This window comes from Eulemur rufifrons, unplaced genomic scaffold, assembly GCF_041146395.1.
Source record: "Eulemur rufifrons isolate Redbay unplaced genomic scaffold, OSU_ERuf_1 scaffold_260, whole genome shotgun sequence".
In the NCBI taxonomy this organism is placed as follows: Eukaryota; Metazoa; Chordata; class Mammalia; order Primates; family Lemuridae; genus Eulemur; species Eulemur rufifrons.
In genome coordinates this window covers 136,972-150,429 of record NW_027183042.1, presented here as the reverse complement: position 1 = coordinate 150,429, position 13,458 = coordinate 136,972, and the positions used below count along the sequence as shown (strand labels likewise).

Genomic DNA, 13,458 nt, shown 5'->3' with positions numbered 1-13,458 from the left:
TTGATATGAGTCCAAATCAATGGCCATGACTGTAAAATCGTTCATAATTTTGGTTGCTTAGTACTATGTGTCAGTTCTTCATATTAGCTTCCACATTCTGTAAGGAGATTATAAAAATTAAAGAAGACACAAACTTCCAGAAATCCTTTGCCTCTACTCAAAGGGAAATGATTAGCTAGAAGTTACTCTTCAGCTCAAGAATGTTTTGAGTTTTTTTACTACTTAAAAGGTATTTAAAATTAAATATTAAATCATAGCCCATTCATTCTAAAATGCTAGTGCAAAAGGAAAAGCCCCCTGTGCTATGTCATCTCAGTCATGCAAAGAAAACAATATTAAATTTGATTGTAATTTTCTGGTACCTTTATCGCCGAAATTTCAGGTCCTTTGGGCTCTTTCTCTTCTTGCTCTGATGTCACAAAGTCATATTCTTCTGTCAATTCCACAGATTTAGTTAAAATGAGCTACTTAGAACAAATCCACAAAAACTTTATTCTTCATAAAAACAGAAAATTAAAGATTTTTGACTTGTATAAATTGAGAGAGTGTAAATGAAGCTTAATGGGTAGCAGAATGTTTACGTGCTTAAAAAATTCTCCTAACTATGTAAAACTTCAAGACGCCACTCACTGGAGCCACCTGGTACACAAGCATCTCACAGATCCATTCAGAAATTCATGCATGCACCAGAAATGAACAAAGCCATGAGAAACAACAAAATTGTAAGGTACAGCAAAACATAGAAAGGAACACTGGGTACTGCTGTCTACTTCATACCAGTAAGGCTAGCTTTTTAACCACATGCAGAGCATGTGCTTCTCAGTAAACATTGCTACAATTACCCTTACTGTTAGACCCTTTACAGCGTACACCCTGTTCCTGATATCATCGCCAATCCTTTCCTCTGCTATTCTAACAAATTTCCTTCCATCTTTTAAGACTCAGGATGCTGCGTGAAGTTCTCCTTCATTTTGCCTCTTTCCCCAGATAAACAGGCATCTCCTTCCTTAGGGCTGCCTTACAACATTAATGGTTTCTCTACTCAAACTTCCCCACCTCATCTGTAAGTGATTTCTTTCCATGCCTGTCCCCTCTGTTCTCAGACTGTAGAAAACAACCCTCCAAAATATCTTTGCAAAAAGAATCTCTACCTGTTTCACTCAATAACTATAGGCACTGGGCTTAAAGGGGTATAATGGAAAATGGCTTTTCCAGAGATCAGGCCTGACCTGAGACATAAGGAGTGAGGTGAGCCTGAGTAGCAGGTGTAGAGGCAGGGAGAAAGGGAGAGCAGGCCTGGAAGCAGTGGGAGCAAGAGAGAAGCCTGAAACTGCACGTGCATCTGTCTAATGTAGAGAGACTGGTGAAAAGGCCTTTCCTCCTATTCATGGTGCCACAAAAAAAGGCAGACAGGGAGAGGGCTAACGATGGACATGGGGGCAGAAGTCAGATTATGAAAGCTTTATATGAAATTCGAAGGTAGTCGGATAGTAATAATTCAAGGAAAGGGTCATCATTTTGTTTCCGTTGGAGAGACATCACCCTTACTGCTACAGAAGGAATTCCAGAGGCATATAAGGAAATGGAAGGAGATAAAGTAGAAGGCAATAATGCAAAAGAAAGGAAAGGCAGTCCTGCCACGAATGAGTCTTTGCAGAAATAGTTCCTATTTAAATGTCAGAGCACTGTACAATATGTATTTAAACAGAATGCATCGAGAGATAAATCTAGGTTTTGTTTTAAATGCTTTCCATTTTAGTGTACAATATTCTAAGCAACAAAGGGTACACAGCACTTAATGCAAAAGCTCTCAGCAATCCCCAATTAATTTTAGTTCCATGTGTGTCCTCTCTCATTCACATCCAGAGTATTTGGTTAAATGCCGTACATTCATGTGAGGGAGGATTGTAAGGAACTTAAAATAAATTAAACCAGGTATACCTGTGTCAATATAGAGAGATTTCAAATACATTACATAATGTTGAAGAAATGAAAAATTGCAGAAGGACACATACAGTGTACACTATTTATATAAAATTTTAGGACATGAAAACAAGGGCTATGTAATACTTACAACCACACATGTATGTAGGAACATAACTTGAGAGGTAATGGGAATGATACCTGCCTATTTCCAGGTGTTGCTTCATTCTACACAATAGTTTTTGATACTACAAAAAGACCCTAAGCCCACACAGTTTCAGGATCACCGTTTTAAACATGCAGTCTACCAAAGACTCATTAAGACATGATTCATTTCTTTTCTGTTTTCATTATTCACAGATACCTTCCCCCCTCACACACACAGATATAGCATCAGACAATCACAACATATATCCCTAAATATCATGAGTATGATGACAATAAGGTAAAATAAGTAAAGTTAAATAATGACTGACATGTTAGCAGAATGCATTCCTCTAGGTAAAGATCAGAATTGCAATAAGCAATTGAAACACTGGAAAAATCATGCACTCTCCTCATTCACCTCCCTCAATTACCGAACAAAGTCAGGGATTGCAAACTGGGAACTTATTGGAGGCAGAGAGACCTGTAGCCCAGGAGTTTGAGGTTGCAGTGAGCCCTCATTGGGCCAGTGCACAGCAGCATGGGTGACACCACCAGACCTTGTCTCTAAGGAACAACAACAAAAATACGTACCTAGTCTGGCTGGTTCCCATTGTATGTTTCGTCCACCAATTGTCACACAAGTAAAATCCATAATGATGGCAGGCTCAGTGGGCTTTGAAAGAAAGTGTAACATACTTTCAATACTCAACTCCTGCAATGTATTTAAACACTGCTTCCAGAGGTTTATATTTGGAGACTATGCAAACTTTACAAAACTAGGAGCCAAAATCAAATCCACTCAGAAAATAAGCCAAACCTTAAATCTTAAAGCAAATCACACACCACAACACGACAGCGTTATACTGACTCAGACCTTCTCCTTCAGTCCTGGCCTAGCGTATTCTAACACCCACTAATGACAGTGGATGTAATAATTTCGGTACGATTTGATGATTTCCCACATGGAAATCAGCTGGACGTTTACTGGTGTACCCTAACACTGAAGACCCCATTCTGCGAGGTACGATTCTCTTCATAGGCACAGGCCCCGTGACCCCATCCTCTCCCTGAGTGTTGACACTGAAGGGAATCAGACACCACACGGCAGAGGAAATATTTAATCGAGCCATTGCTGACTGGCAATATGAAAATGTACATTTTCAAATATTGGCCATGATTACTCTTTGATATGAGTGCAACTCAATGGCCATGACTGTGAAATCGCTGATAATTTGGGTTGCTTAGTACTATGTGTCACTTCTTGATGTGGCTTCCAATCATGTAAGGAGGACACAAAAATTAAAGAGGAAACAAACTTCCAGAAATCTTTTGCCTTTACTCAAAGGGAAACGATTAGCTAGAAGTTACTCTTCAGTTCAAGAATGTTTTGAGTTTTGTTACTACTTAAAAGGTATTTAAAATTAAATATTAAATTATAACCCATTCATTCTAAAATGCTATTGCAAAAAGAAATCTCCCTTGTACTATGTCAGCTCAGCCATGCAAAGAAAACAATATTAAATTTAATTGTAATCTTCTGGTACCTTTATCACTGGAATTTCATGTCCTTTGTGGTCCTCTTCCCCTTGCTGTGATGTCACAAAGTCTTGTTTCACTGTCCAGTCTACAGATTTAGTTAAAATGAGCTACTTAGAACGAATCCATAAAAGCTTTAGTCTTCATAAAAACAGAAAATTAAAAATTTGTGACTGGTATAAATTGAGAGACTGTAATTGAAGCTTAATGGGTAGCAGAATGTTTACGTGCTTAAAAAAGTCTCCTAATTAGGTAAAACTTCAAGACACCACTCACGGAGGCACCAGATGTCATCAGCCACCTGGCACACAAGCATCTCACAGATCCACTCACAAATTCATGCATGCACCAGAAATGAACAAAGCCATGAGAAACACAGCAAAATTGTAAGGTACAGCAAAACATAGAAAGGAACACTGGGTACTGCTGTCTACTTCATGACAGTAACGCTAGCTTTTTAACCACATGCAGAGCATGTGCTTCTCAGTAAACATTGCTACAATTACCCTAACTTTTTGTGCCTTTACAATGTACACCCTGTTCCTCATATCGCAAATGCTTTCCTCTGCTATTCTAACAAATTTCCTTCCATCTTTTAAGACTCAGGCTGCTACGTGAAGGTCTCCTTCATTTTGCCTCTTTCCCCAGATAAACAGGCATCTCCTTCCTTAGGGCTGCCTTATGACTTTACTGATTTCTCTACTTTAACTTCTCCACCTGGTCTGTAAGTGATTTCTTTCCATGACTGTCCGCTCTGTTCCTGGACTGTAGAAAACAGCCCTCCAAAACATCTTTGCACAAAGAATCTCTATCTATTTCACTCAATAATTATTGGCACTGGGATATAAAGGAATATAAATGGAAGTCAAGGAAAACGGCTTTTCCAGAGATCAGGCCTGACCTGAGACTTAAGGAGTGAGGTGAGCCTGAGTAGAAGCTGTAGAGGCCGGGAGAAAGGGAGAGCAGGCCGGGAAGCAGCAGGAGCGAGAGAGAAGCCTGACGGTGCATGTGCGTCTGTCTAACATAGAGCGACTGGTGAAAAGGGCTTTCCCCCTTTTGACAACGCCAGGAAAAGCCACACAGAGAGATGGCTAACGATGGAGATGTGGGCAGAAGTCGGGTTATGAAAGCTTTGTATGAAACTGGAAGGTACTAGGATAGTAATAATTCAAGGAAAGGTCCATCCTTTTGTTTCCATTGGAGAGACATCACTCTCCTTCATGGAGAAGGAATTCCAGGGGCATATAAGGAAATGGAAGGAGACGAAGTAGAGGGCAATAATGCAAATGGCAGGCCTGACACAAATGTGTGTTTGCAGAAGTATTTCCAATATAAAATATCAGTGCCCTGTACAGTATGCATTTTAACTGAATACATCGAGAGATAATTCTTTTTTTTGTATTACATGTTTTCCATTTTATTGTAAAATATTCTAAACATCAAAGGATACACAGCAGTTAATGCAAAAGCTCTCAGCAATCCCCAATTAATTCTACTTCCATGTGTGCCCTCTGTTATCCACATCCTGAGTATTCGGTTAAATGTGGTACATTGATGTGAGGGAGTATTATAAGGAACTTAAAATAAATTCAACCGGGGATAGTTGTGTCAATACAGATAGATCTCAATTACATTACATAATGTTGAGGAAATGAAAAATTGCAGAAAGACATAGACGGTGTATTCTATTTATATAAAATTTTAGGACATGAAAACAAAATCTATATAATATTTAGAACCACACATATATGTATTAATATATCCTCAAATAGCCTGGGATCAGTGTATAGCTAATTCCAGGTGTTGCTTCATTCTGCACAATATGTTTTAATGCTACAAAAGGCCCCTAAGGCCACAACATTTCAGGATCACTGTTTTTAAGTCTCTGTCTGACAAACAGTCATTAAGAAATGATTAATTACTCTGCTCATTTTCAATAATCACAGATACCTCCCCCCCCACTGTGACCATCACAACGTATCACTGCCTAAAAATCATCAGTGTAACAGCAATAAAGTCATCTAACACTGAAGGTATATCATGACTAACGTGTTAACATAGAGAGTTCCTCTAGGTTAAGATCACAGTTCCAATAAGTATTTGAAACACTGGAAAAAGCATCCAGTCTCCTAATTTACCTCTGTCAGTTCCCTAACAAAGTCAGGGACTGAAGACTGGGAACTTATTGGAGGCAGACAGACCTCTTGAGTCCAGGAGTTTCAAGTTGCAGTGAGCCCTGAGTGGGCCACTGCACATCAGCCTGGGTGACACAGTGAGACCTTGTCTCTAAATAACAACACCAAAAATGTACCTGATGTGGCTCGTTGCACCTTTATTGTTCGTACACCTATTTTCGGACTAGAAACTTTTTCCATGATGGTGGCCTTTGAAACAAAGTATATCATAAATAACATATTTCCTACAAGCTACATGGAAGATTTCCAGATGAAAAAATTTTGTTATCACCTTTAACTGATGCTGTTTCTCAGGAGACCCTGAAAAACAAAGAGGACATGCAATCAATGGAAAGGATTATGTTAATGCAAAGATGGCAAAGCTAGTCGTACAGCCATGGAGAATTAGTACAGAGCTGCATCCATAGCTTGGCTTCGAATGGGCTTACTTTCGGTTTGGGGTTGCTTTTTATTCTGGTGTTTTTGTTTTGTTTTGTTTTTTGGTGCAAACAACAACATGACAGAAGCAAACTGAAGAAAAATAGGAATATATTAACAAAATATGTAGTTAAGATGTTGAAAGTGATTATGTTTCAAATGAAAATAACTGAAATAGGAAAGTGTGCGTATAACACTGTGAACAGTGATCTTTAGTCAGAGGTGGGAGTCATGATACTGAGAGGATAAATGACAAGGCTGATGGGAGAGGAATACAGCATATCTTTAATGCAACACATGAGAATCATTTATACCATTATGCTATGAGTATTTATCATATTCTCCAGCTGTCCTCTCATTCACTAAGGACACAGTTGTGACGACAGTTTAGTATAATGTATAAGCCATTTCTCGTGAGAAAAAGTGCTTTAATTGATCAGCATGGATGCACACTTGTAGAACAACAGTGAATAAAATTATTCATACCCATGTGGACTGCAGCTAGGCCTACATTTCTTATATCCTCTCGTTTTCCCATCTTAAAGTTTCTTTGTTCACTCATGGAAAACATATATAAAATACCTCTAAGAAATTATGTATAATCAGCTCTCAATACTGAAATATTTATCAAAAAGCATAAAATCATATCACCACATAATCATTAGATATTAGTAACATTTTATATTTCAAAATCGGTGTAATATTCATTGAAAATGACAAGAAAAGTCAAACAATAAGCTCTACAGAGCTTATTCTATGGAGCACAGAAGGCCAAATGTAACATATTCACAAACAAATATTAACTTATGTGCATATTTCACCAAGGAACTACCCTCAAAATAACTGACTCTACTTTGGACTCCCCACCAAAAATAAGAGAACATTTCCTAAAAATACAATACACTTGCTATAAAATTTACAGCATGGGCCGAGCGCAGTGGCTCACGCCTGTAATCCTAGCACTCTGGGAGGCCGAGGTGGGTGGATCGCTGGAGGTCAGGAGTTCGAGACCAGCCTGAGCAAGAGCAAGACCTTATCTCTACTAAAAATAGAAAGAAATTATCTGGCCAACTAAAATATATATAGAAAAAAAAATTAGTCGGGCATGGTGGCACATGCCTGTAGTCCCAGCTACTCTGGAGGCTGAGGCAGTAGGATCACTTGAGCCCAGGAGTTTGAGGTTTCTGTGAGCTAGGCTGACGCCACGGCACTCACTCTAGCCCGGGCAACAAAGCAAGACTCTGTCTCAAAAAAAAAAAAAAAAAAAAAAGAAAAAAAATTTACAGCATGAAACATTTAAAATATTTCTAGTTATAGGAATTTTAGGTTAAAGTTTGATACTTAGCAGTATAAGAAACTTTGGAATATGTCATGTTGAATATAACCTGAACATTGTCAATGCTGCTTTATTTAGGTAAACAAGACATTGGAGAAATCTCAATATATTTTTTTTTTTTTTTTCACTGTGTGTAATTCAGACTTTATTGCTTATTAAGTATGTCTCTCTACACAATTTTAAGTAAACAGACATTGAGAAAATATACTGAGAGTATTAAACAGTGATGGCAATATCGATGAGACTGTTCAAGTGTTTTATATAAGGTAATTAGAGGCACCACTCTCACCGTCACCCCTAGAAATTCGTACATTTCATATAAAAAGAGTAAAAATAGTTCATTGGCATATAACTAGCATTATTCTTTGCAATCCATGAGCCAAGATAAGCCTGAACAATTTCAGAATCTTCAGAACAAAACATTTTCTTCCACTAGCAGATGTTTCTTAAAAAAATAAGCAGACAAATCAACACAACAATAAAAACTACACATACACAATCCTGTAACGAAAGTTGGTATATTCTAGTGGTCCTGAATGTTAACATATTTTGCTCTAATTCAAAAAATAAAATGATTCAGCTTTTGAAAATGAGACTAAACTCCTTCACTGTAATTATACTTACTTTATAATTCAAACAATTTAACCAAAGCTAAAGTCAACCAGTAAAAACCATGGATACAACTCAAGCTGCTCTAATGCTAAGATAACTTCTTTAAAAGTTAATTATTCTTTAAAAACTCAGACCCGAGCTGCACAGGTATACCTTGAGGAACTAACAATCTACCCTTTCAGATACAGCAGTAGTTCTAAGTGTTCTTAAAGCTGGGGAGCATATACAAAATCACTGTAAACCATAAACACCAGTAACTTTTCCTGGTAAAACTATACGAACAGTTTCTTCTATTAATGATTAAAAACTCAAGCACTGTAACAGTCCAGCATTTGGAAGACTTGCATGTACATTATTAAAAAGATGCTCAGATTGAGACACATTTTCACACTTGAAAAGATACTCCAAAAAGAAATAAGACTTGAGAGGTGGTTTTCTGTTGAACCATTTAGAAGACCTCAGTTATCCAACAACTAAAAACACACAGTAGCAGATAAATAGGAATTTATTAAAATCACTGTTTCCAACAATATAAAAATTAAATATTAAGGCATCTTTTACTCCCATCCTGGCGTATGCATCAAAGAGAATGTAAATAAGTGCCAGCACTCCTTAATCAAATGCTTTTCGAAAGTATCTGGCAGATTTTATATTCTCCTATTCCACATACCATTGAAAGCTCTCATGATCAAACATCTTGGCCCAAATCAAGAGAAAAGTATAAATAGATATCAATTTATTAAAGGGAAGCAGTTCACTCTTGAAAAATAAAAAGGAACTACAAAGAGTGTCATGTAGAAAGTTGAAATACTGGTATTTAAATTTCTCTGAAGCAATTATGGTTCAGTAATTAAGCAAAAGAAGAGATGAAGACTTTGCTTAAGAGGCCTATTAAAATGGATCATGCTATGGAATAACTGTTCAGTCAATATTCGACTGCACTGGGATGACAGTTTGAAAAGGGCTTCATACTCCTTTAAAAAATATCACATCCATTAGAATAAGATAATATAAATTAACACTGATTATTTTTCCCCATATTTGTCCACTTTTAAAGCTCAACAGGCTTCATAAAGTATACTAAACAGTAACATTTTCACCTTTTATTAAGGCAAGTTTGTGAAAATAATTTAATACAACCAGATCTCTTCATGAACTTTCAGCTCACATCTTTAATGTAAGAAACATACAAAAAATTGTTTTATAAAAAGCCACCTCAGTACCATAAAATAGTAATGAAAGACTGTGATCCCAGTTTACTTTTAAAAGAATCTTCTTTCCTTGTCTCAAATTCCAAGCACTATTCATCATCTTTAGAGCCAGTTTTGCTTAAATGCTTTACGACATCAACCCAGTTCCAACCTCGAGGAAGTTCTCCTTTGTGATCTGTTTTATCTGCCAGCTTACGCTTCTGGGCTTTTGAAAGTTGTTCTTTTTTGTCTTTTTTCTTACTTGATGAGGCTGTATTAGGAGTTTCAGCTGAGATCATATTGCTCATTGATGCTGCAGAATTAATGGGATGGTGATTCTCCATGAACTGCTCTTTATTGTCCTTGGCATATTCAAATAATGTATAGGTCATAGCGGTTCCAAGATTAACTTCTACTGCTTCTTGCAACTTGGCTAATATACTCTGCTTTACAGCCGATGATATGGTGTTGTTAAAAAAAGCGTTCATAGATATAATTGGAGGTGTTTGGGGATATGTTTCTGTCCAGGAAATCTCTATTAAGAAGGCTTTGGGATCACCATTTTCACCTATCCTATATTGAAATGAAACTGGACTTAATTCCCGGAAACTTTCGTCTCCTTCATAAATAGAACGTAATGCTTCTAGTTCCATCTCCTGGTCCTCGTTGGCACTCATCACGCCGATCGCCGGGTGCCTCCCAGGCGGACCGCGTTCGCGACAATGCAGAAAAAGCGAGGGCAGTGGCCCCGAGGCTGGGACGTCCCCCTTCTGCGCCTCGGCTGCGGGGGCGACACCCACAGACGCGAGTCCCGGGCGCCCCAGCCCTCGGCTGCGCCCAGCCGCCGGCGGTGGGCTGCGGGCCCGGAATCACAGGCGGCGGCAGGTGGGACGCCCTGGGGTTTCGGGAGAGGCTGCAGGATAATGTTAGAGGCTCCACCCCCTCCTCCTTCTAGCTTCTTCAATATATTTTGATAAAAATTTTACAGACAGAAAAGTGGTTGAATATAATGACACAGTATTAGCAAAAACTTTTCTTCATGTGGTGTTTAAATAAAAGCAAACAGACATTATGAGACTGACGTGCTTGCTGCCTGCTGTGCTAAGAAGGCACCATAAAAGCAAACAGATATTAGATATAGCACTCAACTCTTTCCCAATTAAAAAACAACTTCAAGAGTAATGGCAAGCCTTAATATAAAGGGAAGAATAAGAACATTTATTTTTGAAGCATCTAAAGCATGCCATGCAGGTATTTGCACATTTTCTTTTTTACACATCACCATAATAAAAATAAAATTGATGATCAAGATGGTCACTCCCTTTCCTGCTTCCTGGTCTTTCCAGGATGTTCAGAGTAAAGTGATGAACACATGTGATCCATTGTTCTCTCTGCCCCAAATGTCCTCCTCCTCGACTTTCACATGCCCGGCTCCTTCTCATCCTTTAGTTGGCAGCTTGAACATCACCTTCAGACAGAGCTTCTCTGACTGCAGACCTCCGCTCCCAATCCCTTCCCCATTCTAACTACAAACTTCCTCAGTATTCTCTATACGAGCTTATAATACTATCTGTTTCTTTATATGAAGCACTCATATTGAGTTAAAAATGTTGATTGTTTTATAATTTTGTTTCTAAAATTAATTTCCTTGTGTATATCACATTAATCTCAATGATTTTTAGAAAACAGCTAGTTTATAAAAAGTTCGGCTTTCTTCAGAAAACAGCCAATGCTCGTATATTAAAATTAATTCCTTTTCATTAATGAATATCAATGCAGCACACATCTGATGCCTGACAGCTAGGGAAAGGAGAGATGAGGCACTGCGGTGTACCTACCTCCGCAGTTCTCGCACAGTCTTGCTTCCGGCAATCTCTGGGGCAGCAACTATCCAATCACACGTGCACCTCTAACTTCTTCCTTTCCTCCCTCTTTTTCCACTCTCAGCCCCTCCTCCAGATCTGTGCTCACCATTCTTTTGATGGATTATTTCCACCACTTCTTTCCTCTTCATTTAGTAGTAATATCTTATAGCTATCATTTTGATTACTTCATCTCTTTGCTTTTTCCCCCTCTGACTAGAAACATGGTCAGAAATAAAAGCAAAATAACGCTTTCCTTTGATCCTATTTTGGAACTGCTCTCCAATGGCTCTTCTTCCAGACTGCGCTACAAGGAATGTGCGCCCTCGCTACTCAGGGTGGTCCAGGGACCAGCAGCATTGGCATCACCTCAAAGCATATTAGAAATGGAGAATTCCAGATTTGGTGAATCAAATGACTTTGTTAATAAAACACAGTTCTTACCTTCTGCTTGTGCATTTACTGTGTTTTTTGCTTTTTCATCGGCAGCCCCGGGTGAATGTCTAAGATCCTCCTCTGAGATACTCTGTAAAATTATTATCAATATGAGTTTCAGTTAAAAATAATGAGTTACATCAAGATTTACTAATACCTTTCTTCAAAAATATCTGAAGTTACTTTTGTAAAAGCAATTTCACATAAACCTAAGAGAAGGATGTATTGAAAACCAAAAAATTGCAATAGAGAACTTCATATATGTTGTCTGGATCAAGCTCATCTTTTATCTGTGTATGGGTCTGTAAATGGAGCATGGAAGGCCAAATGTAACATACTCACAAACAAAATATTGACTTATGTGCATATTTCACCAAGGAACTACCCTCAAAATAACTGACTCTACTTTGTACTCCCCACCAAAAAATAAGAGAACATTTCTTAAAAATACAATACACTTGCTATAAAATTTATAGCATTAGACATTTAAAATACTTCTAATTATAGGAATTTTTAGGTTAAAATTTGATACTTAGCAGTATAAGAAACTTTGGAATATGTCATGTTGAATATAACCTGAACATTGTCAATGCTGCTTTATTTAGGTAAACAAGAGAATGGAGAAATCTCAATATATTTTGATAAAAATTTTACAGATAGAAAAGTCATTGAATAAAATGACACAGTATTAGCAAAAACTTTTCTTCATGTGGTGTTTAAATAAAAGCAAACAGATATTAGATATAGCACTCAACTCTTTCCCAATTAAAAAACAACTTCAAGAGTAATGGCAAGCCTTAATATAAAGGGAAGAATAAGAACATTTATTTTTGAAGCATCTAAAGCATGCCACGCAGGTATTTGCACGTTTTCTTTTTTACACATCACCATAATAAAAATAAAATTGATGATCAAGATGGTCACTCCCTTTCCTGCTTCCTGGTCTTTCCAGGATGTTCAGAGTAAAGTGATGAACACATGTGATCCATTGTTCTCTCTGCCCCAAATGTCCTCCTCGACTTTCACATGCCCGGCTCCTTCTCATCCTTTAGTTGGCAGCTTGAACATCACCTTCAGACAGAGCTTTCAAGTTCAGACAATACTTTCAAGTTCCAGGCATTATCTTTTCGAGTTCCAAGTTATAAAAAACTACAGTCCAAACTGCTTCTGTCTGGATCTCATTAGGACTTTTACACATCCATATTTACCACAGAATCATACATTTGGCCATAGGTTTGCATGAAATAATTCTTTACTAGTTTTTAAACAAACATAATTTCAGAAGCCAAACTGATTCCTTGTGACCTGAGCCTTATTATTTTGTACTATACTACACTGGCTTCTTAAATGAATCCTGCAAATCAGCAGAATTGTACCACGCAGCAGTAACATTCTTAGCACATATTTATTAATTATGAGCTGAAAATATAAGAAAATAATTCCTTATTGTGCACAAGTGATAAAGTCAAAGCATCCCCCTTTATGTTTTAACAACACTAATGACTATATTTTAAAAAAATAACAACAGACAGTACCTCCAAACACAAACTTGGTTCTTTATCTTCCTTTTCTCCTGATCCTGATGTGGACATTACATATATAAAAGGTTATTCAGATACATTAATGAGAAAATTTATTACTGTGAATTTCAAAGACATGTACAAGTCTATCTCCATTCATGAATATTTCAAGAAAATAAAAGTCATAGCCAAAAAGAATTTCAGAAGGTTGAAGCAGTTCCAGGAAGACGTTAGTAGTATAAAGACAGCAAAAGAAAACTATTTAAAAGAAATAGATATTTTATC

The 13,458-nt window shown here is 37.4% G+C and overlaps 1 protein-coding gene and 2 long non-coding RNA genes across 3 annotated transcripts; all 3 read right to left on the bottom strand.

The window, feature by feature from the left end:
- Positions 1 to 370: 370 nt before the first annotated feature.
- Positions 371 to 3,677, bottom strand: LOC138380040 (uncharacterized). The gene is made up of 3 exons (XR_011232510.1): positions 3,615 to 3,677; positions 2,662 to 2,743; positions 371 to 433 (listed from the first exon to the last, which is right to left on the bottom strand). It is a non-coding gene; the product is annotated as an uncharacterized lncRNA (long non-coding RNA).
- A 2,394-nt stretch (positions 3,678 to 6,071) lies between these two features.
- On the bottom strand, positions 6,072 to 13,279 carry LOC138380038 (uncharacterized). The gene is made up of 3 exons (XR_011232509.1): positions 13,189 to 13,279; positions 11,663 to 11,744; positions 6,072 to 6,101 (listed from the first exon to the last, which is right to left on the bottom strand). It is a non-coding gene; the product is annotated as an uncharacterized lncRNA (long non-coding RNA).
- Positions 8,396 to 10,256, bottom strand: LOC138380033 (RWD domain-containing protein 4). Its single transcript, XM_069464900.1, has one exon. The coding sequence runs from the start codon at positions 10,031 to 10,033 to the stop codon at positions 9,467 to 9,469; it is 567 nt and encodes a 188-aa protein (XP_069321001.1). The 5' UTR covers positions 10,034 to 10,256; the 3' UTR covers positions 8,396 to 9,466.
- Positions 13,280 to 13,458: the final 179 nt, after the last annotated feature.